At 40.6% G+C, this 21,570-nt stretch overlaps 1 protein-coding gene across 1 annotated transcript in view; it reads left to right on the top strand.

The window, feature by feature from the left end:
• The window catches only part of itfg1 (integrin alpha FG-GAP repeat containing 1), a 161,956-nt gene that overhangs the window by 16,898 nt on the left and 123,488 nt on the right, over positions 1 to 21,570 (top strand). Inside the window, exon 7 of the mRNA XM_038701483.1 lies at positions 17,584 to 17,633. Within this exon, the coding sequence (XP_038557411.1) occupies positions 17,584 to 17,633 (50 nt within the window). The remainder of the gene's footprint in view (positions 1 to 17,583; positions 17,634 to 21,570) is intronic.

The raw sequence follows: 21,570 nt of genomic DNA, 5'->3' as shown, positions 1-21,570 counted from the left end.
CATATACAGTGAAAAGAGGATGGGGCCCAGAATAGAGCCTTGAGTCGCAGCTGACGAAGAGTGTTCAGCTAAATGAACAGAGAAGCTCCTATCAGTCAGGTATGACTGAAACCATTTCAAGACAGTACCTTTGATACCTACACAGTGTTGAAGGCGAGATAAAAGGATTGTGCGATTCACAGTGTCAAAGGCGGCAGTCAGGTCTAGAAGCACCAGAACAGCAGAGTGACCTGAATCCACCATTAAAAGGAGATCATTAAAAACCCTTAAAAGTGTTGTTTCTGTACTATGACGTGGTTTAAAGCCAGACTGAAACTTCTCTTGGATGCCATGGTTGTCGAGGAATGTTTGTAGTTTGTTCAGGACTATTTTACACACTTTTGAGAGAAAGGGTAGTTTGGAAATAGGCCTGAAGTTAGAGAGAACATCAGGATCCAGATTAGATTTTTTGATAAGAGGCTGCACTACAGCATGTTTAAAAGCAGCTGGGACACACCCTGTGCTAAGACATGTATTTATTAAAATACGAATGCTGGACCCAACAGTATCAAAAACGTCATTGAAAAGACAAGAGGGAAGGATATCTGAGGGACAATTTGTACGCTGCAGACTCTGAACTATCTTAGATAGTGAGCAGAGTGATACAGGCTCAAACTGCTTAAAGACAGCTGAGTATGTAGGAGGAACTGAAGGGTCTATGGCAGAGGAGGTTGGTAAAGATCTAAGCACAGAAATCTTTCCAATAAAAAATGTTTTAAAATCTTCGCATAATGTAAGTGTGGGCACAATTTGACCATCACATGGATTTATAAGGGAGTTTAAATTTTTGAAGAGAACCTGGGGCCTATAATTATTGTTGGAGACAATGTTGGATATAAATGTAGTTAGGCTCTCTGATAGCTTGCAAGGCAGTCTCTTAGAATTTCTAGGGAGACCTGGAGCTGATCTTCTTTCCATTTCCTTTCAGCTTATCTACAAGTACGCCTAAGAGAGCGGGTTGGGTTATTTAGCCATGGTTCTGAGGATGGCTTTGGGAGTTTAATTCTAAAAGGAGCAACAGAGTCCAGGATATCAGTGCAGGTGGAGCCAAAGGAGGAAATGAGCTCCTCAGCACTGAGACCATTGAGAGGGTTGATCGCACGCTGACGACGAGTAGGATGACAAGCTGTGATCCTGGAGCAGGGGATGGTAGCAGAGAACAGAACAGACAGGTGATCGGATATACCGTGTTCACAACTTTCTGTTTGTTTCATTACGGTTTCTGGTGCTGTACAACGCAACTGCCCCACTCCCTCCCTCCCTCTCTCTCCCCACTGTGTCCACTCGGACAGATAGCATGCAGGTAACTCAGAAAAGAGCTCTCAGTCTGGTGGATTTCAGGTGTAAGAAAGGGAATTTGTCAGCAGATGATAGTGAGGTAGAGGAGGAAGAGAGCCACATGTATAATAATGGCTTTTGTGAAGCTTTTCTGTTCACCGCTGCTTCGTCTACAGCAGAACTGTGACAACAGCTGCTCTACAGTGACATCAAAGTTGCATCAATTCCGATCTGAATGTCCAGACTGAGGTCACATTTAGAAAGATCCGATCTGTATCTGATTTGGACCACATATGGAAGTGGCCCAATTCCGAACTGGAAAAGATCCAATTCCATTTGACTTGGTCTGTTCACACTGTCATAAAATGATCAGATCTTCGTGACATATGGGGAAAAATATCAGATTTGGGTCACTTTGGCTACGTTCAGACTGCAGGCCAATGTGACCCAAATCCGATTTTTTATTTTTTGTTTGTTTTTTTGCGCTTGGTTGACAAAAAGTGACATTGATGAGCACATCGACTTTATGAAAAGTTAGCCAAACCCAAACCTTCTTTATCTTATCCCTATTGCCTGTTGTCTCACCACTTCAGCTGACAATGCAGCTCTATCACTGTTTATGTATAATAAGCTGCTCAAGTGGGCCACAGAGTGACACGCCCAGTCCGATTACGTTTTAAAGGATTAGCTTTGGGGTGGGAGTATCACGGTAGGTTGTAGTCTTAATTATAATTTAATAGTTTTTCCTCTTCGCACGTATCTATTTTTAGGGGCATATGTGAGTGAAATGGTCGCACTGTAGAGCCCTGATATAGGCGCCTTGGATGACTCCATGACCTGACTTTTTCTTGTGTGTCAGTATGGAGGCCTAACCTAGCCTTGACAGCACCATAAAAGCACAACAGTGCTTTTAATAAGCTGCTAATTGGAAGCTTGCAAGCACAGGCTGCCAGAATAAAATGACTGCTCATTTTAGTGAACACAGAGGAGGCTCGCAGTTGCCACAATGCTGAAGGCAAAGGGCACATGGCAAGGATAGTGTGGGTGGGTTAGTACGGTGTGTGTTTGTGTGTGTTTGTGTGTGTGTGTGGGGGGGGGGGGGTTAGTATGGTGTAGTGTGTGTGTGTGTGTGTGTGTGTGTAATTGCACATTTATACTGTAGTGGCAGGCATGAGAGTAACAGGGGACTGGTGTGAACAGAGTAATTAGCTACAACTCTACACACCAACTTTCCCTCTCTTCCCTTTCCTCCCTCCCTCCCTCGCAGTTCTCCTCTTTTAGCCAATTTGGGGTTGCAGCATTATTGTTCTGTAATAATCGGTTTCTGTATGGAGGAGAATAACAGGATACTGTGGAGACCAGGGGTCTCATTTATAAACGGTGCGTACGTACAAAACAGGTACGCAAGGAATTTGAATCTGGATTGTACAAGGCTCACGATGTGCTTATACAATAAGACAATAATAATGAAACACAGGCTACAGTATAGAGAACACATACATACACACTATGAACAAAACAGACAGATTGAGACAATAGTGCAGTAGTGCAATGAGCAGAGTGCAAAGGATGCAAGAGAAAATTATTATTACCATTATTGTTATTAGTATGTACATGTCGGAGGTGGATGTGATATACAGGTACACATACAAGCATGCATTTGCACAGTGTGATGAGTGCAAAGAATGCTGGAATAAATAAGTATTATGTGCAGGTGGATTTGGTATACAGTATATACAATATGAACAGCTCTGAAATAGAGAATGAATAACTGGCAAGTGGTAGCCAGTAGTGTTGTAGTACCGCATTTGTACTCGGTCTTGTCTCAGACATTGAGGACTTGGGATTTTATTTCAAGACCAGTCAAGACTATAACTTTGGAATCTCAATAAATTGCTTTTGCTATTTGTTAACATCCTAAATTTGTTTGGATGTACAACGTATTGCTTCAAATGTAACCAATAACCTTGATTAAAAATGCGTTGTTACCATTAATGACCCCCCTTCTCGCGATGGTAAAAATGGAGAAGGAGTGTTGAATAAAGATGCTTACGTTGATTTCAGCTCTTAGTGTTTGTATGTGTGTTTTAATGGGAATGTGGATCGTTCAGATCAGTTTGAGAAGTACCTATGATCTCGTTCCACATTTTATTGTGTGTTATGTAATGTGGGGAACTGGTCTTGGTCTTGACTCAGTCTCGCTCTCCCTCGTTCTTGGTCACGACTTGGTCTCAGCCCCTAAAAGTCTTGGTCTTGTCTCAGTCTCGATAAACTCTGGTCTTGACTTGACTTGGTCTCTGTTTGGGCGGTCATGACCACAACACTAGTAGCCAGTAAACAGGTGGCAGAGTTACTGGGTTATTGCACAGGAATGGTTCCTGACATTGTGAGTCAAAGTCAGCATTTCATCAGAGTGATGGCGTGTGGGAAGAAACTGTTCTTGAGTCTGTAGGTTTTGGTGTATAGTGCTCTGTTGCGCCTACCAGAAGGGAGAAGCTGCAACAGGTTGTGTCCAGGGTGAGATGGACTGCAGTGATATTTCCTGCCCTTTTCCTGACTCTGGAAAAGTCCTGAATGGAGGGCAGGTTGGCACCGATGATCTTTTCTGCAGTCCTGACTGTCCGTTGTAGTCTGCTCCAGTCGTTTTTGGTGGCAGATCCAAACCAGACAGTGATGGACGTGCAGAGGACAGACTGGATGATAGCTGTGTAGAAGTGGATCAGCAGCTCCTTAGGCAGGTTGTTCCTTACTCTGTCCTTAACCATTACAACTAGTAAACCTAATTAACTTAACCTGAACCTTAAAACCTAGTCTTGGCCCTTAAAAGCCCTTTAAACTTTTGGGATCCAGCATTGTGGTCCCCTCAAAGCTGGCCGACCTCACAAGTATATTGGAATCCTAGTTTTACCTAGTTACAGTAAAACAAGCCCCCCTTTGTTTTAGCTACATGATCTGTGTTGGGAGTTGCACATGCGCAGTCCCTAGTACTAGCCAATCAGAAGCAGAGTAGGGCGGGTCAGTGAGAAGCCAGTGGGAGGTTTTCATTTGTTAAATCCTCGTGTCAATGTTTTATGCCGTAAATAATCATGCTAAAAGAAAAAAACTTTCAATAAATGTTTTTACAGTGCGTGAATAAATTCAAAATTGTAATCCTAACCCTGGTTCGTCAGTGCACATGTGTAGGTGCAGCGTGTATGTAGTGGCAGAAGAGGAACACTTGCTGAAGAGACGGAGCCCCAGCTTCACCAGTGTTTTGCCAAGTTGTCAGCACCTCGTGGGACTTGTGGATATTTTATCACCGTTGATTAACCACAAAGAATATTATTTTGTTTTTAAATAAGCTAGCTACATGAAATAGACCCCGTTTTAGTCTGGATGGGAGGGGGAAACCTAGCAAAAGTTTATATATATATATATATTTTTTTTTTTGTCATACTGCAAATTGCTGCAACTCCTCTTTTCACCCTGTGTGTTGAACAATTGGTATAAGGTATACATCGTGCCTCTACAGGATCTTTGTTGGGAGTTACTCATGCACAGTTCCTAGTTAAGGAATACTAGCCAATCAGAAGCAGAGTAGGGCGGGTCGTGAGAAGCCGGTAAACACGGCTTTGGTTCAGCTGTATATGTTGTAACAAATGTCTCTTTCATCCATAAAGTTTTAACTAAGCTCTACATCACAATAACAACTTTATGTCCATTGACTGCCTGGAGGGTAGCTAGTGTTTTGGAAGGGAGAGGAGAGGCAGCAGGTGGACGTCTTGTCACTGTGTTTTTCCACCGATGTTTTTGAGGGCATGACGGACTAGCTGCTTGGCGAGCATTAAGACGTGCATTTTGCTGTGTCGTCACAGGGATCAAAGGGAAATGCCTGGACTAAAAACGAGCTGTTTTCAGGCAGTTCAGAGCAGTGTTTTCTGTGGGAGATGGGAACTCCCTTTGAGGTGGACTTTGGGCTTTTTCACTTTGCAAACCTTACATGCACAAAAAAGATATATAACTCAGAGGGAAAAGCCAAAAAGCATAATATGACGTCTTTCAGCTTATTGCTCATGTATTTTGGCATTTCTGTTGAGAACTTCAACTATTTTATTTTATTTTACTTTTTTATTTAACCGTTATTTAACCAGGTGAGTCTCATTGAGATTAAAATTTCTTTTGCAAGAGAGACCTAGCCAAGACGCAGCACAAAACAACATAAAGGACAAGTTTCCAACATATAAAAGACATTAAGTACACATACATATATAACACAAGCCCCTGTGTTGAATAAGGCAGAATACAACTTTATAGACAGCAACACTAACCAATGTTCACCTGCTCCATATCCTTCAGAGTTGAAACAAACTGTCTATAAGAAATAAAGGCAGTCAGTTTTTTTTTTTACCTAATTCTGTTCAGACAAGGGTGACCAAGTGTAGGACGTCCTTTAAACGTAATCCATAATGGCCTTGAGCACTTGTTAAAAAACTCAATAATACTCTATAATAGGTAGGAGCTAGTACAAGAAGTGCCTTATAGATAAAACACAGCCAATGAGTGTACCTTCTTGCATAGAGAGAGGGCCATTTAGCTTTATAGTAAAGGGTACAATGATGTGTCCTACAATTACAGCCAGTGAAAAAACGCAAACATCCAATTTCTGTAGGCATTGAGCAGAAGCATTCATATATATATCAGATCACCATAGTCTAATATAGGAAGAAAGGTGGCCATCACCGTGTATTTCCTACCGCGAATGGATAAGCATGATTTTGATCTGTAGAGAAAGCCAAGCTTTATCTTGAGCTTAGAAACCAGGTTGCTAATATGAGTTCTGAAACACCGTTTACAATCAATGATTATACCTAAATATTTATAGCTGTTAATTAACTCAATTTCATTTCCTTCTAAAGTTGAGATGCTTTTTTAAGTAACTGGAAGTTGTCTTGAGTTCTTGAATACCATTACTTTGCACTTTTCTGCATTTAAGACCAACTTAAGCTGTTTTAAACGGGTCTGAACAATATTGAAAGCAGACGGCAAAAGATCAAGGGCTTGTGCAATAGATGATGCAGTACAGTAAATAAGTGTCATCAGCATAAAAATGATATATAGCATTCGATAGATTATCACAAAGATTGTTTACATAAATTGAAAACAATATGGGCCCAATTACTTGAGGAACCCCCTTGGAAATGGGCAAAAAGGAAGAGAAAGAGCCAGGCATCTGCACACTTTGGGTTCTACCTGACAGAAAATTTGCAAACCAATCTACTGAATGCTTAGACAGGCCAATGCTCAGTCTATTTGCCAGAATGCAGTGATCAGCTGTATCAAAAGCTTTTGAAAGATCTATCAATAGTGCAGCGCATATTTTCTTGTTATCCAGTGCCCCAACAATATCATTTATCACTTTCAATGCTGCAGATATAGTGCTGTGTTGTTTCCTAAAACCAGATTGAAAGGGGGGTAAGATATCATTTGAATTTAAAAATTCTCTTAGCTGCTCACCAACCGAGCATTCAAGGAGCTTGGCTAAAATAGGCCTATAGTTGTTTAAAATAGGAGCGCCCCCTTTTAGTAGGGGTGTAATGTGGGCTGACTTCCATGCTTTGGGGGTATCATTTTCAATAAATGTTAAATTAAAGATATAAGATAGAGGCTCTGCAATTAAGTCAGCTGCTAACATTAGAAAGAAGGGATCAAGTTAATCAGGACCAGCAGATTTTTTTGTGTCTAATTCCTGAAGAGCTCTATTGACTTTAGAAACTGATAGAGGAGAAATATCAAATAGTTTGTCAGGAGGTAAACATGGGTCAGAGTCTTTGATTTCCTGGCCCTTGACCAGGCAGCATCCCCATCCTTGACAAGGCAGGAAATTTCAGGAGAAAACCAGGGATTGTTCCGGCCTTTAACTCTGAATTTGCGAATAGGGGTATGCTTATCTATGATCCTAAGAAAACCATCATAAAAGTAGTTCCAGGCCAATTCTACTTCATCTATAAGAAAGATTTTGTTCCAATCAAAATGAAACAGGTGCTGTGAAAAGGCTTGTTCACAGAAACTCTTCATATCCCTTTTAAAAATAATCCAAGGTTTCTGTTTCGGGATTTTAGCATTCATAACTGTTGCAATGATCATTCAGGTCATTAGCAAACACACCTATATCTGAGAACTTGTGTGGAGCATTAGTTAAAAACAAATCAAGTAAAGAGGACTTTTCAGGGCATTTGGGGTTTGGGCGAGTTGTACTATCAATCAACTGGGTAAGATTAAAAGAGTCACAGACAGATTTAAAACTATCTGAAATGAAGGACAGCGATTCCAAGTTAAAATCCCCGGCTAAAAGTACCTCTCCAAACTCAGTGTTCGATAGATGATGATTTAAAGAGCAAAGAGACTCAGTACTTGCTGAGGGTGGTCTATAGCAACCTATGACCGCATTGTTTGCCCCAATGCGAGCTCTATCTTCAAGGCTAAAAGATCTAGCTGCTTACTAATGGATACTGAATACACAATGTTACAAGCAAAGCGATTTTTTTTTATTTTTATAAATGGCAGTACCACCACCCTTCCTGGGGCGGTCACAACGGTAGACATTGTAACCTTTGATTGCTATATCCTTATCTAAAATAGATGTACTAAGCCATGTTTCTGAGATTATAAAATTATCAGTATCTGTTGAGTGGGCCCAAGTTTGTATAAAATCGGGTTTGGGGAGTAGACTTCGGCATTAATATGAATAAAACCTAGTCCAGCTCTAGTTTTGAATTCGTCAGGAGTATTAAAATTATTAAGCACTGGACCAGGGTTAGGATGAACACTACCAGAGAGTATAAGAAGGAGAGCAACTATACATTTTCTTTTAGTATTGTATCTTGACAGTTGTACTTTTCTATAAAAACAGTACTCTGGTCTAGAAGGAAGATAAAAAGAAAAAGATTGAAACCAAGTAACTTGACAAGATCAGATAAATATAAAGTTCTGTAGTCACCAGTAGTCTATGGATTCAAGCTGATTTTGATGTCCATAGGGCCAAAATCCCTTATGGTGCCCAGATATTTCTGGGAATGTGGGTAAAGCTCATCATGTTCACCATTTCTGTGGATCACCTCTCTGGTAATAGTCAAAGATAAAATGAGGACTAATGATAAAAGCACCATGTTGAGTCTTTGCTGCTAGCAGAACCAAGGAAAAATATACTTAAAATATTACTCCAATTTATTGATGGAATCAATCCAAGCCAGATTCTCCCTCTCAGATCCAGCCGGGGCGATGAATGACGTCACAGTGTAAACAGGAAGAGTTCTCCGGGGTTGTGCAAACTAGCACAGAGACGGGACACCCTCCCACGGGGAAGCCGGTGAATCGGCCCTGATGAATGACCACTCTACTGGAGACCTGCGATGGGCGAAAACAGTCATCTGGAGAAGTAGATGCCCCCAGGCAACCTCCCGCCAAGCAAACCGTCCAAAATTATCCACTCACAAGCCAACCAAGGATTCACCCGCAGCTACAGGAAAACTCCAACTATTCGGATTTCAACAGCGGACAAGCCGGCATAAAAGCGATAAAATCACGTTTGGGAGAACAGTATAACAATCTAAAAATACCCACACAACCAGGGTGGCTTGTGAAGTTGTCAGTCACTCAATATGTCATTCACACTTTTAAAAGTCGACAGACACGAGAGACACAGGTACGAACAAGCTGCCATCTTGGATGCCTAGTATTAGTGTATCTGAAAGGTTCCACTCCAGCGATTTAGAATTTTGGTGGTGTGGCTGCCCCATTTGTTTACATTTGGATCACAAATTGTGCCTTTAATGTGCCCATTCATTTGTTTGAGTTACAGACCTGTGACTATTCTCAGTTCACTGTTCTTCAGAGTCATAACACCTCTTGATCCACAGCAATGATGCTATTGTTCTGGGCTACAGAGTATAGCAGATAAGGAGCTATGTGTGTGCAGAGAGAAACAGATAGAGGGAAGGTGATAGGGAGACAAAGCAAGGAGATGGTATAGGCTCCCGCCTGCTGCTGTCTATTCTCCTCAATGTCAGAGTTCTCCTTCTCTGCCGAGACTTAGCACCCGCCTAGCATCGCCCTATCTGTTTATACAGGGTCTAATAGGAAGCCTGGTCTTTATCCCCACACAGCGGCTCAACATAATGGAATAGAGAGACATAATGCTGCTTGAGTCAAACAGTCAGCGGAGGCCTTTAAATTGCTTCCAATCCCCTTAACAAATCTGATGGAGAGGCTATGAATAACTCAAGGACCGCTCATCTCCCCACGCTCTGCTTCTCTTCTCTCCTCTCCTATCCTCTCCAGAAAAACAGTATAAACCTGAGGATCAACTTGGATTAACTCACTTTATTTCACTTTTTTAATTAGGAAGTGCCAGTTGTATGAGACTGATCTATTGCAAGTCCATCTTACATTCCAGTTTGAAGATCCCAATCACTCTGCTTCAAAAAAGTTTTGTTAAAAAGTGCAATAAACCTTTCTTCAGGAATTCTCATTTTCTTCTTGAATGGATACAGAGACCATAGAACTGACTCCAGTCTCATGAGGTGAGATGACTTGAGACTGATGGAGAGCACCCTTCAAGTTTAATTTCCCCTTTATTTCATCCATGCTCTCCCCCTCTATCGTCATCGAAATTATCTCCCAACAATCTTATGAAATGGGTTGCAGCAAAATGTTGGTCTGATGGTTTGTTTTACATTACAATCCCTCAGAAAATTTTTATTTATCCCTATGCATCTGAAAAGAGAATTCAAGATGATGCTGGTAGAGAGGACGTAGACTGTGATAGACAACATCACTTGATGATATGCACCCAGTATTATGCCGTACTGTCACCATTACTTGCATTAGATGAGAATTAGTGTGATTTTGTGCTACTTTCACTCGCTAATGGCAGCGATTGGTTGTTTGTAACATGAACAACTACCTGTGAGTGCATTGACTGTGGCAGATAAGTGTGGTTTATGACCATACTCACATGTAGTGCAGTGCTGACTTTCACTGGAACTAAGGGACCAAGCCCAACCCCTGAAACACAACCAGAGCCCTATAAAGAGAAACTTGCGTCAGCAGAGGTCCAAAATGCTCGACCGTCACGTGGTTCATGGAGACCGCAGATAGTTCCCGGAAGTCCTAGGCAGCCAATTGAAAATGAGCGAGAGAAACGACAAAACGGCAAATTTTAGCCGATTTTTAGCCATTTATACAATAAATGCGTTGATTGACAATATTTGTACAGCACACTGACACGTGTATGTAGTTACATTATTGTTTTTTAAAAAGGAGGACATATATTTTTGTCAATAACAGCTACAATCACGTGTTCCTCTTGAAAACGTGTAAAGTTCAGATCAGATTTACCTTTCGAACATTCCTTTTAGTGGTACCAGGGTTAATTGATCTTTATGACTTCAGATATAACAGACAGGTGACTATCAATGATTGTCATGTATTAATTTAATAAATCTCCAATAAACTCAGAAAACAGCATGTTAAGTGGTTTGTGCCTGTACTATCTTACAATAGTCTACAGCGATAGTGGAGATGCTGCTGCAGTTTGGTCAGAGGAGTATAAATGTATGGTTTCCCAGCTGACATGAAGAGGAGGAAAAAATGATTGACTCAGGTCAACAGGAGCAACCTTACAATAACTACAGAAGCTAACAACAAACAGCTTTTGCTGCTGATGTAGGCATCAGTTACTAGATAGTTTGTTAGTTAGTGAATGTTTTTATTTTTTTAAACAGTTCTCACACACAGGAACTTTGAATTATGTAATTAGAGTAAACATATCCAGTAAGAATTGAGTGTTCACCAATGGTTCATTCAGCCCCTATGATGTATTAATGTGTCTAGATAAACCTGAATTGTTGTGTGGAAAATAGCTCATAAGCTAAGAAGGGATGCAGACACTGAAAGAAGGGGGTAAAAAAATTTTTTAGGAATGATTTCTTATAAATGGTATATTATAATAGGCATTTACAGTCGTGTTGTTTTCTGTCACCATGGTCCACTCAGTACTCTTTAGCATCACTGCTCCTCCACCTCGCAGAGTCTACTGCTGTAATATAATTAATGTTTACTATGGAGATTGTTTTTATAATGTGCTGGTATACCACTTTTAGTGTTAGGGGTAACCCCCCCCAAAAATAACATTTTGAAATCTTTTATTCATACGTGCACCACTAATGTATTTAAATACAATTAAATACCGACCCTCCCCCCCAAAATTCAGATTTTAAAATAAATTAATAGGCTGGCTCTGTTTATATTGTGTGCTTCTAACTTTATCCATTGCCAGTATCATAATTTGTTTGCTAATTTGTTAACCGATACAGTCCCTAAATCTTCTAATTTCGTGGGGGAAATCCATTAACATGCTTTAATGCACATGTTAACTTGATTCAGTTGTGCTAATAATATATAATCTCATTTTTTACACGTCTTACCATTCAAACGTGCATCCCAGATTGCATTTTTCTATTGTAGCTCCGCTGCGCTGCTAGCGTTTGATGCTTACTTCCGGGAACTATTCAGACGCTCCATGATCCGCCATTGCTGTGAAAAACCATTTGAGTGAACGGAGATGACGCGACTCTCTCTTTAAAGGGCTATGCCCCATAACATAATCCCCCCCCCTCTACCAAAGTTTACACTTGGCACAATGCAGTCAGGCAAGTACCGTTCTCCTGGCAACCGCCAAACCCAGACTTGTCCATCGGATAGCCAGACAGAGAAGCTTGAATCGTCACTCCAGAGAACACGTCTCCACTGCTCTAGTGTCCAGTGGCAGCTTGCTTTACACCACTGCATCCGGCGCTTTGCATTTCACCTGGTGATGTAAGGCTTGGATGCAGCTGCTCGGCCATGGAAACCCATTCTCAGCTCTGTACGCACTGTTCTTGGGCTAATCCGAAGGTCACACAAAGTTTGGAGGTCTGTAGCTATTGACTCTATAGAAAGTTGGTGAATTCTGCGTACTGTGCGCCTCAGCATGCGCTGACCCCACCCTGTGATTTTATGTGGTCTACCACTTCCACTTTGTTATAACACCACTATAGTTGACTGTGGAATATTTAGTTGTGAGGAAATATAACGAATGGACTTGTTGCAGCTCCTGGGAGTGACCCATTTCTTTCTACACCTCTGGACATGGAAGTAATTGGAACACCTGAATTCAATGATTCAGAGGGGTGTCCTAAAACTTTTGGCAATATGGTATAGGTTAAGCTTGTACAACAGGCTACCGATGTAAATGTATAAATGAACAATAATTATAAGAGAAAGAAACACTGTCTCTGTCTCAAACTGAAAAAAACCCCAGCACGCTAACGCCCACGTGGTTGCAGATGTTTTAACCCACATGAGGCATATTGCATGTTTTGGTGCCAACATGCGTCCAAAAGACAGCAAACACCTGCCCTTTACCAGTTCATATCAAGCTCACCTGTGTCCTGATTGAAACAGCATAGAGCGAATCAAACCTTTGTGCAGCATGCTGCTATTTGTCCCAGCAGAAACAGCAAGAAGACAGACAGTACCTCCCCAGTTCTGCAGCATGCTGCTCTCTGCCACAGTTTACCTTGTTGTGCTGTTTGTTTTAACATACTTGAGCTGTGGCAGTTATTGTTTTTAGCACCCTGTTATTAACAACAGACACACGCAATTATTCTGTTAGTGTGAAAGGACTGGCTGATTGTAGATGATTGGCTGGATCACAACCCTGATGACAAAGAAATTCACACGCAGATGCGCACACACACACAGATATTTAAATAATGTGCCTAAATCAGCCATGCAGTGTGGGGGCGGGTGTACGTGTGTTTATGCAGCCTGCTCATCATGTACTCGTCCATGTGGGTGTGACAGTGTGCCGTCTGAAGTGTCATTTGTAGCGAAGAGACAGAAAAATCCGAGAGTATTTGAGAATGGAGGAACTCTGAAGAAATAATCAAATGATTATAGATTTCCTCTCATGCAATTATAGGATTAGCATGCTTCTGCCTTGTAGTGATTTGTTTTGTAAGCTTGCTTTTTGTATTCAGATGCACCTTGAAAAGTGGATGGCCTTAGCACCTGGTGTCAGTCTCTCTCTTTCTCTCTCCCTCTGCCGTGTGTTTTTTGATGCCTGCGTAGCCATTGCTCCAACCTTCACGGTTAGCATGTCTTTAATTATTCGGCGACATGACATACCACTTAGAGTTCTGAAACCCCGTTGCTGTTATGCAATCTCATCCTCCTACACACAAACACATTTATATACCTCAATTATGTATGCATCTTTCCCGAGTGTTGGAGTATGACAGCTCTATTAGCGTATGCTTTGAATGCGTGTATGCTCTCAGTGTGCAGAGGGCCAGATCGGCGGTGTCACTGCAGCGTTTTAGGTTTTGATGTCTGTAGTGTACTTTTTGTAAAGGTGATAAAACTCAATGTGTGACAAGCTTGGAGATTAAGTCCTATAGCAGTGGAGTATTTCCAGGCTCACACACATTGTTAAATATGCTTTTAGATTAATATGTGACTCTTTGGGATAAAATCTGATGACAATATCAGCAACGTTATAAAAATTTTTTTTTAAAAACCCCTTACCTCTAACCATCACAATAACAAAAAAACATTAAAAGATTCCAACAATCAAAGCAGTAGTTCAAAAGCTTTACTGTAAAAACAAATTATTACAATTTGAAATTAAACCTGAAGCGGCCAAAGAAGTAAAGCTAAAACTAGCCTACTATTTCAGACATTTTATAACTGCCAAGAGTCTGGTTGCTAAATTTCTGACTAAAGCCAGCGTAGACATAGTCCCAAAATCACGCAAGTGAAATCACATCAAAGGAATATTTTGGAAAGAATAATAAAGTCCATGAGGCTTATGTTTTAAGCCCACCCTACGCACCTCACAACATTACTCCTGCTCATCATTTTCTACTGAGCCTTGGCTTGAAGGGATTAGCAGACTTTGATGGTCGTGTTGGTCACTTCCATTCATACAGGTCTAACAGGATTACTCGTCATGATACTGGGACAGCCACAGTGCCTGTTTGATGTCAGCGGTGTGACCTCACAATCACCTCTTCAACAAAAGTCCTTTGTTTCAGTGGTAAGGAATAAGTGTGGATGAAGTAGGAGCAGATTCTGTGCTTGGGGGAAGGGGTGACCTGGGTTTGACGCGCAGTTGGAGCTCCTTCTCAATAAATTGTAGTGGTCACAAAATGTCATAGGCAAGTAAGCTCTAGAAATGTCTGTCATGCAGCTGCAGTGATGCGTGTCATGTGACATCACTTGAAGCGAATTTATCAAACTTCATGCACCTCCCTTTCGAGCCACAAAAGCTTTATACAACATTGTACACATATGCAGTAGTACTCCCTAGTAGCCCACATGAAGAAAAGTATAAACATTGTTGTGGATTTGTATATGCTTATGTATTTTGTTGATGATTTCCAAAAGAACCAGAAAGAATAATAAAGATATAAGAGCGTAATAGTGTGAAGTTAGAACAAAAAAAGTGGCAAAAATGAAACTGGGGGACAACGGGGCAATACAAACTGACTTCTTAATTACACAAAGGACTTTCACTTAAAATCCACTTAGGAACCACTCTGTTTATGTTCTGTTTGATTCATTTCTGCTCTGTTCTTTTCCTCTTTATAATATCTCTTTTAACTTCAGTGAATCCCTAAAAGGCCCTTGGCGGCCCAGTAAAAGTCCCTGGAACAGTAAAATTGTGTTAAAGTGAGTGGTGGTGGCAGCAGTTAGGTTGATATTGCCACCAAGCAGCTGTTTATGAGACTGTGTAGAGTACTTTCTAGCAGGGACTATGCTAAGTGAGGGGGGAGCAGAGAAGGACATTATCCTGAAGAGGATAATGTCAGAAGGATCACATTAAAAGTACCTTATTGCTCAGTTTACCAAAGGGAATTGGCATATTCCTCTTGACACACAGCTAAGAGTGCATTCCTTCTCAGGACAGATCAGAAAACAGGGTCATTTGTGGTGCAGTGTCCAAGGAGAAAAGTTGTGTCCTGCTCAAGAGCGCTTTCCACTTTCAAGTCTTCTGTTTACACCCTTAGTTCACTGCCTTGGCTGTGGCGAGAATCAAACCTGCAAAGGGAACTACAGTTCAGTTTCAAGTTGGACTGGCATTTAGTGAAAGAAGGAAAGAAATGAGTGGAGAAGAGTTTGACAGTTGTGGGCTTGGGTTTAAAAAAAAGCTAGTGGTTAGATGAGGAGCAAAGAGAGGAAGTGCCCCCACAGCGAGAATGTTAAGTGTTTACGAGCTGAAGATCTCTTCATGCATCTCTGTGCCCCTCTGTCTACCCCATGCCTCTCTCACTGACACACCGCCATCGCACCTAATCAGCCAATCACGGCTGGATTCTGTCTAAGAGGCCTGATTGGCTGATTAACCAAGCTCATCAACACACCACCCGGTGTGACTGCAAACACACAGTAATTTGCACATCGTGTATGTGCTCGCCCGGGTTACTGAGTATATCCTGTAGAGTGTGTGTCTGTGTGTGTACATGCGCACAGATATGCATAATGTATGCATGCAATTGTTATCTTATTTGCATTTGTAAAATGTTTTGAGTCTGTGTGGGCAACATGTCTGCAAGTCCACAAAGTTTTAAAATTTAAAAGTTGAAGTTGAACTGTTGAACTCCCTTAAGCACCTTTAAAAGTGGCTCAACTTCGCATGCAGTCTGTAATATATTGGAGTTGTTAGCAGTTAAGAAAATTACAACCTTCTTTTACACAAACGGCTGTAGTTGGGTTTACACAAAAACCCACAATGTTTTCTAATGAGTTCACTATAGTTCACTATTGCAAAATCCACACAGTGCTGTTTGTCATGAGGACTTACCATGGGCGAGCATGGAAAGCATGTTATTTAAAACCTAAATTCAAAAATGATAACTTACAGTCCCTCCCGTACATATGGTGGCAGGATGTTCCTGAAGAGTAGAGCTCTACTTGAGAAAGCTTTTTCACTCTGCTGATTTCTTTTTCCTCTGTTCTGGGGATGACTGCAGTGGAATCCTGGGATAAAATTTTTGAGCATATCAGTAAGAGTAAAAAGGGGGGGGTGTTCAGATTGGTATGCTCAAAGAAGAACGCTTTTCAGTCAATATAGTGTTTGACATGTAGCCAATGAAAGAGAGAGTAGTTCAGTCAAATGTTTTTTTTTTAATGTATTATATATTATTTTTTTCACTTTAGTGAGGAGTCATGCTGCGGTATTTTACACTTGCTACTGGTTGCAGTGGCCACTGCAGTACATGCCATGTATATCATGTACTGCATATACACGATACAGGATTTCCACAGTAGCCTCTATCATTACACGCATCTCGTCCTCCCCGTTTTCCTTTCAGTCTTCTCCTATTCCATTATCATTTATATTTTCCCATGCAAAGCACGGCAGCACATGGAGAATAGCAGGGCCCTAAGGCAGATCAATGACAATATTTATTTCATGTCCAATTACTGGGGCAGAACCGCAGACCAGAGAATGCAGCGATGAAAGTAAACGTCCCCTCACAGAAACCGCATTGGAAGTGCTGCATGCAGCCTAAGCTTCTAGAGCAAGGAATATGAGTACAAGCCCAGGTTTTAGGATTCCAATAGAGCGAGCTACAGGCATTACCAGGGGGTACTTTCAGTGGGAGATCCCCCCCCCACTATCCTTTTTCCTTCTCTTCACCGGTTTTCTGCTGCTGCGTTAAGAAGCCAAATCATGTTTATGGCTTTAGGAATCCCACCTATGGTATTGGTTAAACAGTCGCTGCCTGTTTGTGCCAACATTAAAGAGGATAGTCGGAAGATTTCTTTCACCAGTAAGCTGTAAATTTACACAGTCCTAACATTAACAAGTAGCCCTTATACATAATAGATAGGCCTCTGTTAAACCAAAAACATTTTTTTTGCTGTCTGTAGTAAAGAATATAGAAGCTCTTATCAACATCAGATATAATTTGTGTTAAAGATTACTTCTTTATAAATACTATTATTCTTTAAACAACATTAGTAATCCAAGCAATTACTGACTTGTTATGAATCTGTAATCTGTTTTTTTATGATCATGAAGTCCATAAAAGTACAAAGTTTCACAGCTCAGTGTACATTTTCATTGCTGTCATTCCCACTAATCTATAGCATTTATTTCATTGTAGACCAGTAGTCCCTGCGCTATGTTTGATTATGGAGTCACTTAGTGACCCTCCCTTCTGTCTCTCTGTCCTCCAGATTTGTTGCTGACCACTGAAGGGCCTTCATTTGAGACCTGGATCAGCAAGGTAATAAACCTTTTTGCGACTTGTTTTCCTGTCCCAGCTTTACTGCATGTCACTCCTCTGTACCCATGCAGTAGGAAGCATTAACACTGTGGTAAACTGGTAAACATTTTGTACAGATTAAGACATAATTTTTGTGACTGCTCCTCATATTGCTCTCTTTTGTAATTATATCTCACATTGCTATATCAGCATTGCAGGAATCTTATGTAAAGTTTCTAATACTGCAAAAATATGACGGCAACAATTATTTTCATATTGACTGGTATGTAGTCTTTAAGGGCAAATACTTTGATTTTACGAATGCCGTAACAAGTTACAGTACCGCACATTTTTCTGGTCAAACAGTCAAAAGCCCTGAAAGGTCATTTGTAAAATAAATGCAGGAAAGCAAAAAAAAAATTTAATCTAAGGAACCAGCGAATATTAGATATTACATGAGCTTAATGCCTAATGGTTTATCAAAACATGTACTGCTAAATTTCTTTGATCTTCTACTCATACTCGATAAACCGACTATTCACTTTAGCACAAGGTATAAAATGTGTACCGTATTTGCAAATGTTTCTATATTCTATATATATAAAATTCAAACAGGTGTGTTTATTTTTTAAGGTGTTTGGAGGTGTGTGGGATTTAAACTATGTATGTAGATTCTAAAAAATATCATGTAGTGAACTGTCAGTGATGGTTGTCACTGATCTAGTTAAGTAGGGCCACAGCAGCTTTTTTTTGCTGTATTTTTCCAAGATATGGTCAAACGCTGTTCCTGGGGCACTTACAGTTACAGTCGCTACCCTGAGAGGTTGAAGGGAGAAATAAGATTTATTCCCTTTCCAAGACTTAAAACAAGTCCAGAAAAATGTAGGCTGTGGATTGTTCCTAATGTAATGTTAGTTTGCTAACCCTACCTAACTTCCCACTGAATGTAACGTTATAGTAGCCCTATATAGCTTTTTTAATTGATCGTAATAGTGAAGAGAAATCTACCAAGCTTTACAGGAAGAGTCTTGATCCTTAATAACATTGTTGTTTGTATCAGGTGGTTCACTTTTACTCTGTGATACATTAGGCTTTAGCTTCTGTCTTTATTTGTTTCACATCAGTTTCACAGCCTGAACACAAGCTTCAAATGTATAATGCAAACTTTTCTGTCCCCTTTCTGAGATCGCTTTTGTAATTATTCCAAATATTTGAGAATATTTTTCTCCAAGAAGTGCAGTAATAGACCGTTGCAGCGCCATGCAAAAAGTCCGACAGGTCCGACAGTTTGTCAGACAGCAACAGTAACTAAGGGGCGCTTGGCTTAGCAAAGTGTCAATTATACATAACTTTAAGCCTTAATATAATTTAAACTGGTGAGTTGTATAAAAAATCATCCCACACGCAGTTGTCGTGAACGGGGAAATTAGCTATAGAGACCTTAACCTTTTTTTCTGCTGTAATGTTGGGTACTTTAACATGGGGGTTTATGGGGATTGACCTTCTTTCACAGCTAGCCTACTTTACTTTAACTATAAAGAGGCCATTTAGGGTGAAAATATTGAAATTGGGCACGCGCACTGACAGTGTGCACACACATACACTGAAAGCATTGAAACAGCGGGATATAGGCTAGGCCTGATTGGGTGTGTATGAGTATCTGTGTGTGATGAATGGACTGACTGGTGGAATGGATGGAAATAAACTGAAAGGGTGTTAAGTTGGGCTATGTGTGGACCAACACCTGATGTCTGAGGTAAATTTAGACTGTTTTGATCCATTTAACAGATGGGTGTTAGTGTATGTTTAGATTTACAGTCACCTGGTCTTAGCCACTGTTAGCCATTAACCCACAGTGTGGTCCACAATAAGTACATTGTGTTTGTCCCATATATAAATTAAAGCCCGGATGTCCGCTGATTGGAAGGTTGTGCCTCTGTTAAGTACAACCAAAAAACATATTTACCTGAGCAGAGAGTGACAACCCATATGTCACACTGTTCATTTCCTTAATGTAACTGACGGATCTACACAGCTTTGGTGGGCTTGGGGCTGCAGGATTGTTGGCACTGCTGCAGGACTAGTTAATATGCTGGGAGAGCAGAGAGGGGAGACTGTGGCTCTGGGTTTTGTCGAAGGGGCCTATTTGAAATTCAGTAGGTCGAGGCACAAGCCGAACAGTAGTCTATCTAATCACAGAGAGGGTGAATAGGAGTAAGGAAGGGGAAGAGGTAAGAAGAAAGTGTGTGAGGGTAGAGAGATACCAAGCAGGAGTAAAACAGAGCATTAAAACTGCCTTGGCCAAAAGCCAGTAGGTTGGGTGATAGGTGATAGGAATGTTGATCAGGTGAGAGGATGGAAAAAAAGGAAAACATGATTTCATATTTTGGAATTATAAAAGAAATTCCAAACTCAGCCAGGACATGTTTTCACCCTTATTTGTTGCCTGTCTGTATTAGAAGGATTTTTCAAAAACCTTTGCTGAAAGCTATACCCATAGCCTGAGGGATAAAGCTTTCGTTTTTAGCCATGCTGCTAGCATGGCTAAAAACATGGCTAGCATCTAATCATTTCAATGTCGGTGTGTCAGTAGGCTGGTCCAAGCTGAAATCTTTTAACAACTATGTGATTGTTTGCCATGAAATTCTGTACAAACATTCATGTTCCTCAGAGGAGGCACCAGCATGGCTGTACACCCTTAGTTCACTCCAACCTTGTTTGGTGTGGTGTGTTTAACCCTTGGTGCAATTCGTTTGGGCTGGTGTGAACGCCGGACTCGAACTCCGGTGGGGACCAAACAACCGTACTCTGGTCTCGCTGTCAAGTGATCTCTGGAGTAGTTCAGTTCTGGAGTGAACATGATTGGAACTAATCACGGGGAAGCTATTTATGTTATTTATTAAAATAGTACTCATTTTTTATTATTGTAATATTTTATGTATTATTGTTGTTAGCTATAATATGTAATATTTGTCAGAATACCTTTTATTACCAAGTAGGTTTTTACTGTTTGCCAAATTGCCTTTGTGTTCCGTACATACAATAAACATTATGAGGAAATAAAAAGAAAGGCAGAGTACTACTGCAACTGTCAATAACAGAAGGTGGGGAGTTTGACTTGGACAATACACGTCTCAAACAGTAAGGCAAGCTCAGGGAGGACCGAAACCTCCTGTAGAGCAGAAGGCTCGCTTGATCTTGATTTTCAGTATAAGTATGTAGAATTGAAAAATGACAATCCAAATATGAAAGAGCTAGGAAAAATACTATTAACACAAAAACGTAATGGATTATAATAGGCTAGTAATAATAAACAAGTCGTGTTATGATCTGAGATAAGACAATCTGATGCAGAGTTTCCTCCTCAAAATGCCTACATTATTAAATTATTTAATAGGCTACCTGCTACAAGACATTCATATGCGTGAGCCTCTGAAGTCTGCTGATATGTGATATGTGTACCACCGTATGAACCTGATATCCAGGTAGAAATTCAGAGAGGTTTGTTATCTTTCCCCAGCTGACTATGTTACCAATAATCAAATGGCATGTCCACCATGTGGCTTGTGTTTACACATTTTGAGTTTTTGCCTTTGTGAACGCAAGCCTTGCCAGTTGGAAAATTGAAACAATGGATTATCCTTGAGCTAGTTTGGTTCAGGAACCGGACCTTTAGGTGTGAGCCCGCCCTTAGTCTTGTTTAATAGTGTTTCACTTTTTTGTCATGAACCACGGTACTTACTTGAATTAGAAAGAAAAAATCTGAAGATTTTCTAGCCGTGTGATTTGATGCAGATTTGGACCTTGATGCAAACAAAAAAAATCTTAACATGTTCTATTACCGAAATAACAAATTGGGAGGATTGTTCAGCCTTGGCAGAGGTCTGAGATTTTGGAGTTCTTATTGTTTCGATCACAAGCCTTTGTTTGTCTGCCATAAAGGAAAATAGAGATGTGG

This window comes from Micropterus salmoides, unplaced genomic scaffold, assembly GCF_014851395.1.
Source record: "Micropterus salmoides isolate LMB-PRFRI ecotype aquatic unplaced genomic scaffold, ASM1485139v1 Ms_hic_scaffold_6, whole genome shotgun sequence".
NCBI lineage: Eukaryota > Metazoa > Chordata > Actinopteri > Centrarchiformes > Centrarchidae > Micropterus > Micropterus salmoides.
The sequence above is the reverse complement of the archived record's forward strand: the minus strand, read 5'-3'. Positions and strand labels throughout refer to the sequence as shown.